Source organism: Passer montanus, unplaced genomic scaffold (genome assembly GCF_014805655.1).
Source record: "Passer montanus isolate IOZ18808 unplaced genomic scaffold, ASM1480565v1 scaffold2, whole genome shotgun sequence".
Taxonomy (NCBI): domain Eukaryota; kingdom Metazoa; phylum Chordata; class Aves; order Passeriformes; family Passeridae; genus Passer; species Passer montanus.
This window is the reverse complement of record NW_024366591.1, coordinates 23,347,169-23,366,906: the sequence shown is the minus strand read 5'-3', so window position 1 is coordinate 23,366,906 and position 19,738 is coordinate 23,347,169. Positions and strand designations below refer to the sequence as shown.

General features: G+C 37.3%; 1 protein-coding gene across 14 annotated transcripts in view; it reads left to right on the top strand.

Moving 5' to 3' along the window:
* The window catches only part of EYA4 (EYA transcriptional coactivator and phosphatase 4), a 141,239-nt gene that overhangs the window by 95,133 nt on the left and 26,368 nt on the right, over nucleotides 1-19,738 (top strand). For 12 of the 14 annotated variants that reach the window (XM_039707584.1, XM_039707588.1, XM_039707585.1 and 9 more), the window contains 8 exons: nucleotides 730-854; nucleotides 1,990-2,058; nucleotides 6,928-7,020; nucleotides 12,624-12,690; nucleotides 14,621-14,763; nucleotides 14,906-15,049; nucleotides 15,956-16,035; nucleotides 16,425-16,605. In XM_039707584.1, the coding sequence (XP_039563518.1) occupies nucleotides 730-854; nucleotides 1,990-2,058; nucleotides 6,928-7,020; nucleotides 12,624-12,690; nucleotides 14,621-14,763; nucleotides 14,906-15,049; nucleotides 15,956-16,035; nucleotides 16,425-16,605 (902 nt within the window). The remainder of the gene's footprint in view (nucleotides 1-729; nucleotides 855-1,989; nucleotides 2,059-6,927; nucleotides 7,021-12,623; nucleotides 12,691-14,620; nucleotides 14,764-14,905; nucleotides 15,050-15,955; nucleotides 16,036-16,424; nucleotides 16,606-19,738) is intronic. The other 2 variants (XM_039707597.1, XM_039707592.1) reach the window with 2 other exon arrangements.

Here is a 19,738-nt window from a genome sequence, read left to right as displayed (position 1 = left end):
AGCAAAATTGTTTCTCTGGGGGGAAAAAATCAGTGTAATTAATATATAAATGAAGAAGGAGTAGGCGAGCACAGACTGCAAATTGGGTTGCAATTACCGGTCTAACAAGAAATGTTCCTTGTCTGCTCTGTCTTTGTCTGGAAAGGCAGATCTGTTGTCACTGCACGAAAGCCATCTGCAGGCCCCCAGTGTAACTGCGAGGCTGGAACTCATTGCAGCCGAAATCCACTTGAAATTTTGCAAGCTTCCCACAAATTACACAGAAGAAAACAAGTATCAAGAGATCCAAGAAGAATATATACATCTGTAGGAGTGAAGAATTTTCCAGATGTGCACGAAAGTTCTGTTCATTCACTTGTATGGGCTGTTCCTGTTATTCAGTGTGGATGCAGTAACTGCTGGTGGTTGCAATACTTATTGTGAGAGGCAGAAGTTCCTGTTTTGGCTTTCTTATGCACAAACTCTGTGGTGTGTTTCAGGGGAAGTTGCATTAGCCCATGTCACTTCATAATATCTAAAGGAAAAGTGGAAAATAGTGGCATTGTTGCTGTTAACTTTCCTAGGTTTGGTAAAAAGCGAAGATGTCAAAGGAACCTGCACTGATTTGTTAATCTGGATGCATTGCAAACTTTCCATATTAAAAAAAAAATTAAAAAGTTATTGTAGAAAAAGCAGATTCTTTTGAATACTATCACAATGCATTAATACTGTCACCTTGTTTTTTAACAGGTCTATGGAAATGCAGGATCTAGCCAGTCCTCATAATCTTGTTGGAAGTAGTGATGCACCAGGTAGTTCCAAACTGGATAAATCTAATCTCAATAGCACATCAGTCACAACAAATGGAACAGGAGGTAAGTATAAGACACAGCTGGCACACAGAAAGTTTTGGATAGGTTTTAGTCATACACATTTTTTACCATAATTTCAAGAATGACTATATACCCATTTATAAATCCAGCAAGAATTATGAAAAACTGGCAGTCATACAAGTGTAAATTTCTAATTCCAACATCACTTTGATTTGCACCAACTGAAGTAAGAGGCAGAACTGAAACAAGGAGCAAAGATGAAGTAAGAAAAAATTTTGAATGGTTGATTTGAACACAGTGTTAAATGTTTGCTTATACCTGTTGGTAACTTACAATATTAATTTTATTTTCTGTGTCATACTTCCTTGATGAATAATAATTTACTCTATACCCTGAGTTACATGCATATATGTTAAATTAAAATCATTATAAAGAAAAGTGCATCAAAATTAGACTTAGGAAATATGAGAGGGTTTTTTTTTTCGCTGATGAATTTAATTTCTTGGGAGGTAACTAAAGTTTGTAATAAAGAGATTGTTAGATTTTCCTCAGCAGTAACTGGTCATTACCACTGTAGGTGATACTGTAACACTGCCATGCAACTACAGTACAGATATTCCAATGCTTTCAGATAACCAACTCTGCCATAGCAGTGGGCTGCAGTGTGCCACATCCTGAGGTGCACACAGTACAAGTGACACCATGGATATGAGTCAAGCTAGAGTTCCTTTTTTAGAGTTTATTCATTACTGTCTATTTTTACAGTTGGTACTAAGAAAAAAAATTTTTGCTTGTTCTTTCTGGCCACAAGGTACAGCATTTTATTCACTTACTCTGTTTAAATAAAAGTATGTCAATGTCAATAAGAAGTGGATGTGCCTGGGATAGTAACTGGGCTCTGCAAAGAAGGGCTGAATCCTATTTTTGAACAGAATCCTTATTCCAGCATAAAAAGAAGAGAAAACTTTCAGCATGCTATTAAAGAACACTAGTAACTGGATGCCTCTACATTATACAACGTGAATAAATAAACCAGTTAAAATAATACTGACAAAACCAATACAGTTCAGTTAAAAGGCTTGATTTAAGTGCCAAAATACTGCTTTGCCTTAAAGACTATTCATTTACACTGAACAGACATGGGGAGAATGAACTGTTGTACCATTCCTGTTCTCAGGAGACAACATGACTGTGTTAAATACTGCAGACTGGTTGCTGAGTTGCAGTACTCCCTCCTCTGCAACAAGTATGAGAGGCCCTGGTACAGTGCATGCGTGTGTGGTGTGTCCCCACGAGTGCTGTGTGACATCTCTCTCCATCTGCTCTGGTCTTATGCAGTTTGAACGTTCTCCTGGGGTTCCCCCTCACCCTGAGCATTTTTCCCTACCCTTTCTCAAAGGCTTTTCCCACAGACAGAAAACTGTTAAGGAAGTTGCAACAAGAAGTTACCTTACAATGCTTTGAAAGTCATTTGATGAGCAAGGAGAATTTAACCCACTTATAATTAGCTTAGCTGTCTACATGCTCTGAGTGACTGGGATTGTCTCGTGGTGTTCAGCATTGCTGGCAATTGCCAGTAGTCAGCATTGGTGGAAATCAGACCGATGGAATTTTCACAGAATGCCCATTTGCTTTTCTTTTCTTTTTAAGTAAAGCATTGCATGATTACCTGAGCACGAGTCAAGGCTGACAGTATTCTTACTCCTACTAAGACTTTCATTATTAATCAAAGCTTATGTCTAATGTGCTGCCACATGTAACTTGCCACTTTACAAAATTTTGGCCAAATTTTCCAAGCTGTTGTTTTCATTTATGAGTTTCTTGACATGTATTATTAATTGCCAGAAGCTGTAAGGATTAATAATAACTCTATATGTAACATCGTTACAGTACATATGGAATTAATCATAGATATAAACATGCACCACTATGTTTCTCTACAAGTCATTACAAAGGTGCTTAAGTTGTGCAGGTTTGGACTAAAGTTAGGAAGACTTCAAAAACTTGTTCTTTTAAAAAATCCTTCAGAATCAGCTTGCCATTTGTAAAACATATATGCAAAGAAAATTTAAAAAAAAAAAAAATTTGAATTGAGCACAAGAGATCATTTGTACTAAAATAAGTTCCATGTGGATGCTCCTGCTGAATAACAAGATTTTAGGTTTAAGGAAGACTGAGATAACTTGGGCTGTTGCCTCTTTTAACTGTTCAGCATGTTCAGGTAAATGTGGAAGGTAACAATTTAAGTACTAGTTATTAGTTGGAGGAAATACAATGTGTTAGTTGTACTAAATCTAATTTTCCATAGGCAGTAGAATATTTAGAATTGTGCTTCTGGTTGAGTATATTCCCAGGAAAACTCTTAAGGCTTGCTAAAAGAAAGAAGAAATCATTCCTATGACAAGCTGTGTGGTTTATTGTTTCACATGATCCTTTAAAACCAGATTTGTTTTGCTGTAACTTCTGTTGCGCTTACTTGTCCTCTTTCATGCATAGTATTAGCACCTCTTCCCCCTAAAACTCAGTCCTTAACATAGAGGAATGCTTTAGAGAAAATAAAAAAGTGGTCAGCAGAATAGCAGTCATTTTGATCTGCTAAGTCCTTTCATCAAGGTCTATTGCAGAAGCTGTTGCTTGTTGGGAGTTGTATTCTGAGTTAGCCTGAAAACAGTGAAGTTTGAATGAGATCCCTGGAGGTCATTTGGGCCAAGAACTGCTCAGAGCAGAGCCAACTTTGCTGTTAGATCATGTCATTCAAGGCAGCATTGAATTTTCCTCCTACATCTAATTGGACTTTTCCCTTAGTGCAGCTTGTATCTGTTCCCACCAGTTGTTTCCCAGGGCACCTTTTGAGGTGAGTGTGCCTTTGTTCTTTGTCATCTTTGCACCTTCCCATTAGATAGCTGCAGGCAGCAATTAGCTCTCCCCTCAGCCTCCTCTTCCTAGGACAGAACAAGCCCAGCTTCTTGCGTCTCCTTGCACACCTCGTGCCCCAGCACATGATGATGTAGCTCTACTGTCACTGTGTTGTCATGGTCTAAGCCCAGCTGGCAACTAAGCAGCACACAGCTGCTTGCTTATCCCATCTGAAAACAGAACTGCTAGCAGCACTCAAATGTTTTTCCAGTTAGAAGTTGCTTTTCATTTTATTTTCACTCTTTCAATATATTAAACAAAAAAAATTCGTTGTCTTGAATTGATGCTGGAATATTTTCTTTTTTTTTTAGTTAGTTTTGTGCCTTTTTCCTTCTTTATGTAATGACATACAACATAAGGAAAAATAGGTAATAGTAAAAATCTCCAGCTACACTGAGGAAGGACCTTGATGAATTCTTTACTGTCATGAAATCTGAATGTAAAAAAGTAGAACTGTTTAAAGTCAAGCACATATAAAAACAATTTCTATAAGTATTTTCCAACAAATAGTGCCAATATAATGTTTTTGCTCAAGTTAAGTGCAGGAGAGTGTTTCTTTTGTTTTAGATTATTTTCTTGACAGGGAAAGAAAAAAGATTGTGTCTATTCATGCTGATGGCAGTGCAGTGCAGCTGGCATTAACCAGAACAAGACACAATTCTAAAGTAAACATTTCAATTCATGACTGAAGTTTCTGTTCAGTTAAACATATACTGTCTCCTTGGATGCAATACTGAACATTTGTACCTCACAGTGGACAATAGTGAAATACTTTCTTGAGCAAAAAGAGATAAAGGTACTAAAAAGTACTTTATTCGTGTGGGTAGGTGCCCAGACTTTGCAGAAGTACATAGAGGCATCCATATGCAGTAATCAGCAAATAAATTAATTTAGATACTTTTGATACTTCAGGCAACTATACATGTTCCACATGACTGAGAGGTTTAGTGAGGGCCATCCTTTTGTGACAAATTACCCTTGAACTTTTTCTTGATATGTGTTTTATTGATATGATGAAAATAAAATCACATTCTTCTCAAATAATTATAGAAACGAGAATGCCTGATTACTCTATTGCTCTTAAGAATTTTTTTTTTTCATTTTGGGTTGGTTTTGTCACAGTTTTGGGTTTTTTTTAATTGAAAATATAATAGCTAGCAAAGTGAGGAGTTCATGACAGCTTGAAAAGATGTGGCTAAAATTCTTCCCTGATGACTCCATATTGAATTAATATCCTGCTGCTTTCAGTGAGACTATTTGGACATGGTAGTTTTATGAAAGAGAAACAATAATGAAAATGAGTTTCTATTCAAAAGACACATTCAAAGAGTTTTTAATCTCAGACAGTAGATGGAAAGATACAATTGTACAACTGAAACCAGAAGGTATTACTTTGTTTGTTTGGCACTGGTGCACCAGTAATGCTGCAGGGCACTCTACCAGTCACAGAGACAAATGCATCCCAATTTCTCCTGCTTGATCCAAAGAGGTGTCCCTCTGACTTCAGCACAGGTCACTTGTACAGTTGTAGACATCAGCAGCATCCCATGTGACTTCCTGAAGTAAGATCCATTAGGCAGTGTGACTGGAAATGGGATGTGATTTTGTAGGAGAGGTAGCTCACACAGGGCTTGTCACAGGCAGCTTTACTGGTGGCTGACACAGAGAAGAATAGCAGGATTGGTCTGTAAGTGTTGTTCTGCACCTTTTTCCTTCGAGGAAACTAAATCCTTTATTTATCTCATGCACTGCCTTTTCCTCTTCAGACTGTATGAGGGACAGTGAGCTTGAGGGCAGCTCAGGTCGTACTTGTACTGAATCAACCTCTGGAAGTTCCTCTCTGTCTCAGCTAAACGTGAAGGGAGATTAGTAGGCACCTTTTATACGCTTGATTTAGGTGACTTGAATCTGTGCCACAGTTTTTAAATACATTGCCAGATCGGAACATGAAATTCCCCCCTTTCCCTTACTGTTGCCAGTGCAGTCAAACGTGGATGCAGTGATGTTGACAGATGAGAGCTTTGGTCAGCTTAGCTGAGGCCTCTCAGAGGCGTCAGGTAACCAGCTGGCAGAGGACGCCTCTCCTTGGCTTATGTCAGACCTGCTGGGGGGCTCTGCCAGGCTGGCTGTCACTGCAAAGGCTTCTTCACAAATCCCAGGCTGTGCCCACGGAATTTGGATACCTGCATCCAACTGAGGTGGTTGCTTGTGCAGGTCTTCATTGCCTCTTCACTCTGTGGCCCTGGGCACCAGCCTGTGCAATCCATAAGCGTGTGATGAGTGTCCATGCCCAACCCTAACCTACCTTCATGAAGAAATTATGTTACTATGTTAAAGCTTCTACATTTGCCAGTCAGACAGGCTAATAGGAGCTGCAGCACATTCTCTGCTGCTGTTTCTTACCACATCAACTGGATGGATGGTTCCCAAATTCCATTACAAAAGTCCATGCCAAATCTTCTGTCCATGTAACATACTTAATTACAAAAATTTGTATTGCCTCTGTGGTGCTTTTTGTGCTTTGAGGTACAGCTTGAATGGTAAGACTACATGATGATCCCTAAGAAATAAATTTGAGTTTAGAGTAGACTAAACTGTTTGGTAACCTCTGATTAAGAAGCTAACTTGTCATGGCTGCCATTTGTGTCCTACTCTAGTTTTTTGGCTTTTTTTCTTTTTTTTTTCTTTCAAACTTCTCTCTTCAATTATGAAAAATTGCTTGTTGGTGGCCTAGCTCAAAAAGGCCCCCACAGACTGTAAAAGGGGAAGGGGAAAGGCAACATGCTGGCACTGTGAAAGTAATTTCCTTCTGTATTATCATGAAACTATATTATAATTGTTTTACTTGTCAGGCAAAACTATTTTTGTTATGTGCCACATCCCTTGACAGCTAATGTTTCCTTCCTCTATGCTAGTCTTAGGATATTGTTGGAATCAATTAAATTTATGTTGAAATCTTCCCAGAAGATATTCCAGTTGCTAAAACCAATAGCTGGATGAATGCACAGATACAGAGCTGTGTAGATAAATGGGCATTCCTGTCAGATTCCTGTCGATTGTCTCGGTATGGTGCTAGAACAAAGGTTGAAACTGTTGCACGTGTGCTTGTTTGAGCTGGACTACCAATAGTGAGACTGGCATGAGGACTCCAGTGCAAATCCAGAAGTAAAATCTCATGTCTACTTATTCTTCTATGTAGTGTCTCTTCTTGCAGTCAAAACAGAACCCATGAACAACAGTGAAACAGCAACAACAACTGGAGATGCATCGCTTGACACTTTTACTGGGTCAGGTAAAGCCATAATAAAATGATGTTTTGTTAGATGGACATTAATGCAGCATTTAATAACAATCACTAATGAACATTTGCATAGAAGCAATCTTTACAAAGCTACTATAAAATGTTATAGTATTTTATACCTAATAATAATAATAGTAGTAGTAGTAGTAATAGTAGAAATAATAATAGCTTTTTCATTTTTGTAAATGCAACTCAGCAGTTTATGTGAGGTGTGATCTTATTCAGCAATTTATGTGAAGTGTGATCTTAAAGAATGCCTAATAATTATGCCTAAGACCACTGCTGTTTGCAAAAGTCTCAAAATAATACTGTTATTATGGTAATGTAGATCTTTTTTCTCAGAGTTAGTCTTGTATGATATTAGAAAAAAAATGGGATTGTAACAGCCATGCTAATTTGAGCAGTTTCAAATCTTAAGGTTTATACCTCAGTGCTAATCTTTTTACTCCTATTTAGTTTAAACAGTGACCTGATTGCTGTGTTAATCTCTTTCCACTGGGATGAGCTACTTTCTTTCCAAGAACATGGTTTTACATTAAATAATCATAGGCTTCAATTGCTTCTCAAAAAATTCAAACAAACAGTGGTTTAAGTAGATTCCTATAAATTGTTAAAATGTGATGAGCTGTGGAAAAGTACAGAGAATTAGCCTTCTAATCATTAAGTTGCATCCTGCTAATAACAATATTAAAAAGGAGAGGAGGGAGAATAAGTTTTGCATATGGAAACACGAGTTCAGTAATGGCCTGACGGAAATGAAACACCAAAGCCACAAATCACCACTCCACACTGATGCTACTGTTACTTTGGTAGACTTAAGTAGTCAAGCCCTATTTAAAATATTTTGGAAATCATAATGTTTCTGTGTAATCAATCAGTTAATCCCAAAAGTTAATTATTCAGAAAAGTAGTTATTACTAATTTAGTGTATGAAGAAAAAGTACTTTGTGAGATTTAAAGCATCTACTATTTCTGATTAGAAAAATGTCCTCATTTTAATTTTCATTGTCCTCATTATAATTATACTGAGAGGAACCTCAGCCTAAAGGCTAAAAACTTCCATAAAAATTAAATAGTCTGGGCTTAAATTTAGCTTTTCTTTTTCACTCTGTTTTCACTCAGTGCTAAAATTTTGTTGGTAATGATTACAAACCATAAAATATCCAACTCTAGGTATGATTTTTTCATTGTTGATGAAGCTTTATCAGCTTCTGCCATGTATTTAAGGCAGCTGAGTTCTATTCTATGGCTAAGGCAACATTGGAGTGCCAAGACTTGCAGCCTTCAGCTCAGGTTTAGATAGCTAAGTAACAGCTTGATTTCCCCAGGTGCCACTCAACCATCAGCTTCCACTGAGATAAAAGAAGTCTTGAGATCTCTACACTTTGGATGTTTGGGAAGTTGGTGCCTCAAAAAAAAAAAAGATTAAAAAAGGCAGGAATTTGAGCCTTGCATAATCCTTTTTTGCCTGTTAGCCACCTGCGCACTCAAAAGAAATATGAACCTGATTCTCAATTTAGTGCACAAACTCAAGCAGTAAATGAGTACGGTCATTCTCAGTGGGAAATCAATAGTCTGCCTGTCTGGGTGACATGCAGTCTTCATCATCAGAGCGAGACGCAGAGCTGCCCTCATAATGCACTCAGCCTTTCACAAGGATTGAATATGTTACTTTCGTGCTTGCCTTTTACTTGTACTCCAAAATCAGGCAATTTTTTTCCTCTAATTTTCCTCTAATTTTAATTTAAAGAGCAGTAAAAACTCAGCAAAACCAGGATTTCTCTGAGTTTTTAGCCTAACTGGTTAGTTGGAAAGTTTAGTGGATTGCCAAACGGTAAATGCTGACTAGTAGACAGATGTTGTTTCAAATGAGCCACCTGTGACTGAAAAATGCATAGCAAAGCCCAACACTGAACAGTTTGTTTTTTCCTGAAAATGAGGGACATATATGTGTTATTCCCAACTATGACAAAGTCATGATGCCAGCACTTCTCTGTATTTTTTGAAATGAGACATGGGTGAAAAGAGAACTCCTGGTGCTGAGATGCATTTGAGAGTCTGCCATGCAGAAATCCTTTCCTTCAAACACTCTACAAATTAAAATTGATTTCCCTGCTCCAAAGGCAGTCAAAACACATGACCTGTCCTGGAACTGAGCAGAAGGCTCAACAAGCCACATGGGGTGTAAAGTAGTCATCTCTGTCCCTAATGACCAGCTGTAAGTGATGGTCAAACAAATTGTGTCAGGTATAGAACAGGAAAGACAGATTAGACCTCACAGAAAACTGATTCTGTGAACTGTTCACTGAAAAGGTAAGGCACACAGATCTCTTGAATTTAGAGTGGCATTTGTCCTGGGATTGGCAAGGCCCTATTCAGGGCTGCAGCCCATGTGTTGCAGCTTGTGCTCAGGACTGTGGTTCCCCTGTGCTGGGGAGCTGCCCCTGGGAGAACCAGTGCCTCTGGGCATGGGTTAGCCAGGTGAGGAGTCCCATTGTGCACCCGCCTTCCTCCTCCTTCTTCTTCACAGAGGAGCAGTTGGTAATTAGTTTGCAGCTCTCTGATTCTGCAGCATGCTCCTGCTGGGGTGGGCATTCACAGGACTGGGAGAGGCGCACAGCCCTTAACTGAGAGTTTCATGCACTGTGAATTTGTTGCAGCTGCTGTACTGTAATGCTGTGTATATCGCTTACAATAGTGGATTAATTTGAGAACTGTTTTATCATTTTAGTGTTCTCATCATTTTAATTTAGTATTTATTACACACAGGGTATAGAGTACAGTTTACAGATGTAGAAAGCAATTTCAGAAGGCCATGGAAGTGAAGTTAGGGAATGTCACTGCTGTTTAGACTACATTTGGTCCCCTTGTGCATAGAGATTGTGATGTTACTTAAATCAGGTCCTTTAAACCTAACCTTTTTGCACATAATTTTCCAGATGTGTAATGAAAATACACAAAACTCCAGCCCATATTAATATACTGAACCCAACACATGCTATTAAAACAGCTAATGATCATTTAAATCCTCCACAACCACGTTGGCCATTAGAACTAAGAGAGTAACTGGTAGGAGCTGGCTGTCAGCTTGCCCCTTTGTGAAACAACGTTAATGGGAACTGGAGAGATCAAGGGTCTTATACCTGCCCTGAAGGGCATTCCTTTGGTAATTTCACGTAGTGAAGTCTTAGGAATATTTGAGTTTTTCAGAGAAGAAACAATTTTGTTTTGGTATGGTTTTTTTGACATAAGCAACACAAAAGAGCATTTAGCCCCTTTACAAAGCACCACAAAACCCACAGGAACCTGCCTCCACCACCTCTTCCACTGCCAGCAGTCCTCAGAGAGGAGATGTTATGAGGTATCTAAAGTTTCATAACCCTTAGAATTAGTAGTTTCATCTGTGAGATACAGGTGTGGTCCACAGGCTCTACTCAGTCACAATGTTCTCTTATGATAGGCCTTACACCCTGAAATGTTTCTCAAACATCTCACAGGACAAATTGCAGGGACAAGCTACAGAAAAACAGTGAAAAGAATGGATTTTTTTAGTCTTGACTCTTTCTCTTCCTTACAACTGGATCATCAGGGAAAACTGGGAATAAAAACAAGGAAATTTAAAACCAGACACATTCCAAAAGTATTTTATTTTATTTTATTTTATTTTATTTTATTTTATTTTATTTTATTTTATTTTATTTTATTGTCTGAATTTTAGAAAGAAGGTATATGCAGAAAGAATAAAAAGACAGGCAGGATAGTTTTTACTGAAAAGTATTAGGTTTTGATAGCTCAATTGATTTAAATGAATAGTAATTAATTTTTTTCTAGTTTACATAAGGTGGATTGTCATGCTAAATGTTCTTTAACCAAAGTGATTAATTGATTGAGCTCTCATCCAGCAAATGATCAGACAAAAAAAGCAATACGGCTAAAATGATCCGATAAGCCAATAATGGATCACAAAAGTTCCTTGCCCTGAGAACCACCAAGGTCACTCTGCTGCTATTGCTTGTCTTTAGAAAGGTCACAGAGCTGCAACAGGGAAGATTAATTACTCATCAACCCTTAAATAACCAAGAGCATTCTTTGGAGTTCTGTGAAACAGTTACATTGATAGAAACAGCTATAGGTTTGTCTGACTCTGGAATAGCTGCCTGCACCTGTAGCAGATTGCTCTAAACCACAGAAAGGCATTCTCAAAAAAACCCTCAAAAACAATATCCACACAAAATGAAATTTAGCAGATTTCCATTACAAGCAAACCCTCAATATCTTTTCAAACGGCAACTCTTTTATGAAATCTAATGGCACATGTTTTAAAAGTTATTATCCAATTCTTTACTTTCAAGGCATACTTAACTGCACATTTTAGAAAGAAGTTAATTGTTTTTCTTCTACTGTATTTTCCTTTTAAGTTCTACACATTCTAAATGCATTTAAACTATCTTTAAAAATATGAAGTTCTCTGTGTGTTCAAAGCAGTAGATCTGAGAGACATTAATTAGGGCTGGATGTAGAAATGTATCATGTTTCATAAAATAGTTAGGAACCTAAACCTATTTGTCACTTATAAAATTCTGAATGTTCATTTCTACTACCATTAGGAATAACTCAGGAAGAGGGTACACTTTGAAGTACAACTATGATTGATTAGACTAAAGAAATTCCAGTGCTTCATTGTGTACTACTTTAATCTTTTGAAAAGTGAATGAACAGCAGATGGCCTAATAAAGACACTCTGTATGTTTGCCCAGTATGGATTTGCTCTGAAGGGATTGGTTCAACACTTTAGAGTACATATATTTGGAATACATCTGTCTTAGTCAAGACAGATGGTTAAAGGAAAGGGAAACTTCCAAACACTTGGAATTAATCCAGTGTGAGCACTGCTTCTGGATGAAATTTTAATGGGTTATGGCTATTGTTCTGTTAGCTTTCTTGGAGAATGCAGCTGTGAATAGTATAGATACACACAATTTGGATGGCTACCGAACAGGACTGTTTATGCATACTTTAAAATAAAAATGCTGTTGTTAAGGGTTATCTTCTAATTGGCCTGTTTATAAGGAATGGTAGTTGGTTTCTACTGCTCAATGCAGTATCTTCCATCACCTAAGCTAACTAAAATTAGTCACAACCATATAAAGCATGCTTTTCCTAAATTGAACTTCTTGTTAATGTGAGACTATAAAGGTATGTGTATGTTACTTCAATCCCATGAAATATGTTAGATCACAAGATTCTTTTTAACTACCCCTTTTAATACAACTTGCAAATTTGAAAGATCAACAGTGTGGGGATCACAGGTGATGTATAAAATACATGCCTCTGCAATATACTCAGAAACGTGTTAGTCAAGTTGAGAAAGTGTGACATACCCATGCTAACTAAAGAGTTCTGCACACCAGAGAAAGATTTGGAAGTTTTAAACTTTTTTTTTTAATGTTTTGGTACTGGTGACATCTGCTTCCTTGAAAAGCTGTCCATTTCAATAGGCTTCTCTGTTAATGTTGCTGCTTTAGTTCACACTGTGTGACTGTGTGGGTCTCATGGTGTTTCTAACTGCTGTACTCTTGTTTTCTGTTTTGCAGTAATAACAAGTAGTGGCTACAGTCCCAGATCAGCGCACCAGTACTCTCCACAGATATATCCCTCCAAGTTAGTGTCTGCACCTCTTCTAGTCTTTCATAGACCTTGGCTGTGGGCAGTTTTATGGTTTGTTGCAAACAAGTGTTCAGCAGGAGAAACAGAGGAAAAGGAAAATTCTTAAGCCACGGTACTGGCTCCAGTACTGGCTCCCTCTCCAACTTTTTTTTCCTCGTGTGTCTACAGAGTAAGATCCTGCTTCGTGCAGTATTGCTGCACGAGAAGCACCCTTGAATATCAGCACACAACAGAAGTAAAATAATCAGGCTATTGCATTCCCAGACATCAGCATATTAACAGCATGTGTGGGGAATATATGCAGATATATTTTGGAGAAGTCAGTTTATATATAGAAATCACAATTGCATGCACAAGTTGCATACTGGGGGGTAACCCTGTCCCTGACCCTTCCAAGGCCAGCATTGCCAAACGCTTCCAAACATTCCACAATCATGAACCACCCTTTCCTTGTTCCTCTCCGATATCATAAGATTTAAAAATCAAATAAATTGGATTAGCTTTTAATCTTATTATTTTTAAGCCAACGGATGTTGTTAGAAATAGAAAATTTCTTCATGTTTTTCTTTTTTTTGGTGGGGGGAAACTGACTCTTGGACAATCACTCAAATCCAGGAGTGGGAACTTTTGGAAGAAACACCAAAGATGTTGTATGGAACTGCTGCAGTTGGCAGCATATTAGTTTGCTTGTCCTGTGATCAGTGTTGTGCACGAGGGTTCTTGATTCCATTATGCCATCTGTTTGTTTCCATTTATTTGATACAGCTATCATGTCACTTTGGTACAGAGAAAACATTGAATCTAAAGATTCAAGAGCCACTTAAGCTCTTTCAAGTTTTTTTTAACAAATTTGCAATCTTATGATGGTCACCAAAATTTATTAATACAGAAAGTAGGTGCCTGAAATAAGAGCCATCATTTCAATTTGAACAGGTTTTGGCAAATTATATTAGGTACTTTTGGCCAAATACATTACAAGGTTTAATAGAATTTTCAATCTACTGTTACAATTTTTTGGCATCTAAATCAATGAGTAATCCTTTTCTGATAGTAAATGCTGCCAACTGTACTGAATTAATTAGAAAGAAAAAAATTTAAAAATTGGAATCTGAAATTTAGTCATGGCTTTTAATGGCCAGGTTTCAGTTAGCGTAATTCTGCAGAGTGTGTTTATTCAACTCTTGGTCCATAAAGTCTTATTTGACTTACAAAACAATCCAAGAAAAATGTTTCTCTGTATATTTTTGCAACTCTGGAGGGCAAAAAAATTTAAACTTGATTTTATTCAATCTCTCTATAAAACCCCAGTGTTCATAAATAAAAGACCATTTTTTATTTCCATTCTATTTTTCTAGGCCATATTTTCCGAACATTTAAAGCCCATCTGGTTACCAAAGTATTGGTGTCTGTATTTTTTATGCTACTCTCCATGGGTAGGATCCATCTCCCATTGAAGCTAGAGGCTACATGTCTGTTGAAGCAGAACCTACACAGATGACATAATGTACTAGCTCCAACATTCACCTCTGTGTTTCCCCTATTCTTCTAGTCCAAATTTCCCTCCATTGGATTAAAAAGGTGTGGGGGCTTTTCTAATTGAAATGTTCTGGTCTCGGCTGAAAGATGTTAAATCCATATAAAGATATGAAGCAGTGGCACAGCCCACCCAAAAGTGGACACATTAGCTTAAGAATTAAATTGTAGTGATGGGACAGCATAAAATATTCACTGTGCCTTGGGGAATGTGGGACAGAGTGTCTTTCAGCTTATTTCAGTGGGGGATGGAATAAATCCCAGAAGAGGAGCAGTTGGCAGAATAATGAACTGCCTTTGGACATCTTTAAACCTTTTTCTTTACTTTATTGCTTGAATCAACATACAAAGTATTTGTTGCCACAGTAATGCTATTTTTCCTGATATTTAGGCCCTATCCGCACATTCTTTCTACACCAGCAGCTCAAACAATGTCTGCCTATGCTGGACAAACGCAGTATTCGGGAATGCAGCAGCCAGCGGTCTATACAGCCTACTCACAGACAGGACAGCCCTACAGCTTGCCCACTTACGGTATTTGACCACTTCTTACTTCTCTTTACCTATGACTAAAAGCAATGCCGACTGGAACGTCACTTTTGCTTTCTCTTTTTTTGTTTTCCCAACTGTAACAAAATATTTTAAAGAATCAGTTGAAAATTAATTTCTTATACAGATTTGGGTGTAATGTTGCCAGGCATCAAGACGGAAAGTGGGCTCTCGCAGACCCAATCTCCTCTGCAGAGCGGGTGCCTCAGTTACAGCCCAGGGTTTTCCACCCCACAGCCAGGCCAAACACCGTACTCCTACCAGATGCCAGGTGAGTAGCCACCTCTAAAATTTAAAGCTATTTCTTCCTGGTGCTATTCCTTTTGATCATCTGTTACTTCAGATCCGGGCATGGAATGTAGTCCCTACTTGAGCCTTCTTTTGGATTTTGTAGTGGAGTGAAATCCACTACAAAAAGTGGATTTCACTTGTTATATTTACTAATATATACAAGTTTCTTTTCCTTGATTGTTTTAGTGGCAGGACTGAAAACACTTGTTATATTTACTAATATATACAAGTTTCTTTTCCTTGTTGTTTATGTTCCTGAGTATGGCATCATTTGATACTTGTTTCTCCTTGGATTAACATACTTTTTTAGAATTTCTCCTTAATTTATATTTATTCTGTCATTTACTATTCAGTTAATAATTAATTGATTACCCAGTGGTCATTGATAACCTATTTTATTTGGAAAATTTTTAAGCCTCTTATACAATGGTCAATCTTTTGCATATTACAAACTGCAATATGAATCGTCTAATTTATGTTGAAAGCAAGGACATGCCTCATTACAGATAGATTAAAAACACCTAGATATAGTTTTTTGAAAAGGTTTTTGTTTCGCAAATGTAACACTAAAGTATTAGAAATGAAGGTAAAAGAGAAAAACAGTGTTTGAGGCGAGGTGAGAATGCAATAAACTGAAAAATGCTTTCTAAATTGGTGAGATGACTTACTGTTGATATCTTCCTTGCTTGGTGTGGAGAGGAATGTATGCATGGAAGTAGTATTTAATTTGATCTAAAGTTTCATTACAATGTTTTACACTTCTAATGGAAAATAAAAGTGTTTTTTTGTTCTGATTCATCTACATCTTCACATGGAATATTCTAATTAGTATTTTATTTTGATTGACTAACAAGTTCTCAGAGTTAATTATATTTCTTAATTTTAGGTTCTAGTTTCACACCATCATCCACTATTTATTCAAACAACTCTGTTTCAAATTCTACAAACTTCAGTAGTTCACAACAGGTATGAATATTACCATTTTTATTTTGCCAGTTACAAAAGGACTTCTATAACTCCAGAGATAGCATGTTATTTTAATTTAGATCTGTTATGTTGAATGAAACTCACTGTGGTTTAATGCTATTTTCTGTGGAAAATGATCAAAATCTTACTGGAAGCCTAGTTACATATTTTAGCACTTAAATATTTCAGCAGCTTCCCTGTAGTCTTTTAAATATATATTTAAATTAAAAGACACCAAATAGTCTTAAATTTAAAAATTTTAGAAAAAGCTAAACGAAGCCTTCAAAACAATAGCAAAAGTCATATGACTGTACAGTTAGAAATATTTAATGGGAAAAAATCAGTCATTACTGTATGTAATGGATTCTCTGCTGCATCTGCTGTTTCAGGATTATTCGTCATACACAGCTTTTGGCCAAAATCAGTATGCACAGTATTACTCAGCATCAACATATGGTGCATATATGACCTCAAACAACACGGCTGATGGCACTTCATCATCATCAACCTACCAATTACAGGACTCTCTCCCTGGCTTGACTAGTCAACCAGGTACAGATCTACATTCAGGTGAAACAATTTTTGTATTTTATTCGCTGTTTTTATAAAGAAATTATTTCCATATTCAGCTTGCATGGATGTTGACATCTTACACTCGTGCCTTTCAAAAAACTTTGTCATGTAAATCATCCAAAATAAGTTATTTTACTGTTTAGTTAGGAAACCTGTCCAGTTTGTTTGCTAATTAAAGAAAGCGTTTTGCAGACTGAGATGGTTGTCTGTATCACTGGCACTGGGACAGTGCTGTTCCCACCTACACAGTCTGAGGCATTGTTGTGAGGAATTTTAAACAAGATACTGTTTTTCATTTAATTATACCTCAGCCTTGCTGGCAAGAGCACATGGTCTTCATTCAAAGGGGTACAAGCCATGCTTGCTAATTCACTAATTTAAGTAATCAAGAATAGGGGAATTAGTTATTAGCACCATAAAAAATATTGTACTGAAGTAGCTGAATTTGCAAGAAGAGCATTATCAGGAGACATGCGGAGGCTCCCTTTGCCTGCCCAGCCCTGCCCTCTTGTGCACAGCCACCACAGCACAGTAGCTGCTACTTGCATTCCTTGGACATCCCTGGAGGGTAGTGGCAGTTTTTAATTTTTCTTCAGCACTCTTAGAGCGGTCTCTTTCACAGACCGGCATCACTCAGCCAGCGTGGGCAGCGTCTGCCGTTTCTAAAAAGACTAACAAACTGGCTTTTGGATTAAGCTCTGAAGAGAGAAGGAATTTTTGCTTTAGTCACAAGATCACCTTATTGCATAGATCTTCCTAGAAACTGCATCAGCTTATTGAAAAATACATTAGAAAATCTAATGTATTATTGTAATGAATTTGCACAAAGGAAAGGTAACACTGTGCAGAAAAGTTTAAGCAAGGACTCACACATAATATATACTGCTTAAATTTGCTAAAAATACTGGAATTTTAACTAAATTAGTTGAAATTTTTCCTACTCAGATGTTTTCCTCAGGCTGGTTTTTAAAATGTAACAGTGCATGTGTTTGTGGGTGTATGTTTGGGGTGGAGTATTGTTAGATATGGATATGGATATTGTATGGAACAGTGATGGGGACATACATATTCCCTTGATTTATAATGAAAAGTGCAATGTTATTCAGCGGTCTCAGAATGCAAATCTAGGCAGAACCTAAAGGTAATGTGAAATCAAGTGAAATTTCAACAGGTGGAGGATTTCTATAGCAGACACAAATCAATGTAAAGAATTTTTAAAAGAGTAAGGAGTGTACTCACAAGTTGCATGTTTTGATAACTGTGTATGTCCTGTGTACTTTCTCTTGCTGCTTTGTTTTTCCTTCATATTCTTATTTGAGAAAATCAGACAGTTTCCCATGTTGTTTCTCCCCTAGGTATCTGTTTCCTAGAAATGCTGTGTAAATGTATCATGTATTTTTACAAGTACCATTGGTATTGAATAGAATTGGCAAAAAAAAAGGAATCTTAAATAGTTTGAACATGTTGAAAAAGTATTCATAGGCTTCACGTCTGTGAAATGGTAAAGGTTTTTCTTGGTTGTACATTGTTTAAGCATATGAGCTTATTCTCTTGTTAAATAGGTTGTGCATCAGAGTTTAACAAATCCGCCCCCGTCTGCTCCTTATTTCTGTGAAAGGTTGCAGTGATCATGCAGCCCTCTGCTGAGAGTGGAACACCCACTTTCTGAATGCATGACATGCCTGTGCCCTTCTGTGTCACAGTAAAAATAAATTTCCATTGGTGAGGGGCAGTGTCTTGGAGATCATTTCAGATATCATAGATCATGCTGCAGTGCTGTAGCACTCACTGTGTTCACTTGCTGTCAGACAAGTCCTTAAGACTTACTCCACCAAAAACCTGAGACTAAACACAGCAAGGCACTTAATTCTTCTGGCAGCTCTACTAGCTGTTAATTCAAATATCGAATCAAAGCCTCTAGTTCTATCTGCACATACAGAATTTCTCATTTGCATAATAAAGCCCCATCAGATGAAGACTTAATACCACTACAATTTTATTTATTGACTGTTTAAAGAAAATGAGATGAAAATTGAAGTAGACTTTATTCTTTCTGCTATTCATGACGAACAATAACACGCTACAAGTCATAAAAAAAATAAATAAAAAAAAATAAAAAAAAAAAAAAAAAAAAAAAGGATAAATAAATAAAAAAATAAAATTAAAAAAAAAAAAAGCAGGCCTGTAACATTGAAGCTGTCTTCTGGCTGCTCTGCTCTGTCTGGTAAGGATATGTAACAAAAGTCAATCCATAAGGAAAGTATGAAGGGGGTCAGAAATTCATCCATTCCACATTTGTGTAATGCTCAGCTCCTTAAACCAGGGACTTCTCTTCCAAGCTTGCATTAAGCCTGCCTTAAATTAAAATTTTTCAAAATGCATTAATTAGCACAGAGTATTTGTGAGATAAATAGGTGTCTCCTGAGGCACTTCATCTCAAACAGGGATAGCTCAGATGGACTGGGAGGTGAGGTCTCAGGAGATAAGTACACTTGAGTATATTTGATGGACACATGAGTACATTTAATCTGGGGCAAACAAAACTCTAGCAGAGAATACAGGCCTGGATAAAACCTTCTTGTGAAGGCACCTTGCTATCCTATATCCAGGGTTAGGGGAGGCAAATCACCATAAAATATTAGCTTTTGTTCCATTGTTGGGATGCAGCAAGGCTTAATTTGGTACCCACAATGAAGTCATCTTTTGCAGGTGACTTTGCACCTTTTGCAGGTGACTTTGCACCTTTTGCCTACTCTGGGAGATAGCATTAGATTTATATTCAGACTGCACAAACTCTTTTTTTTTCATTCTTAAGTCATAGAACTGTATTTTAACAAGGAGGAGGGGATGTTCACATCATCCAACTAGAGGTGAGAAACAATGTCCTGGATGTGAAAGACCACCTCCATTTGCAATGTGGTGCTGTAATTCCCTTTGTATCTTGGTGCTGTAATTTCCTGTGCTCTAACTGGGGCTGCTGCAAGGTCTCCACAGCATGAAAGCTTCATATTGGACAAATGTATGAATATGTGTAAGAACGTCTGTGATAAAGAGGTCATTCCATATTCTGGTTTTTTTTCCTCCTGTTTTCTTGGATCACTGGCACTGCTCACAGTCCCAGTGGGAAGAG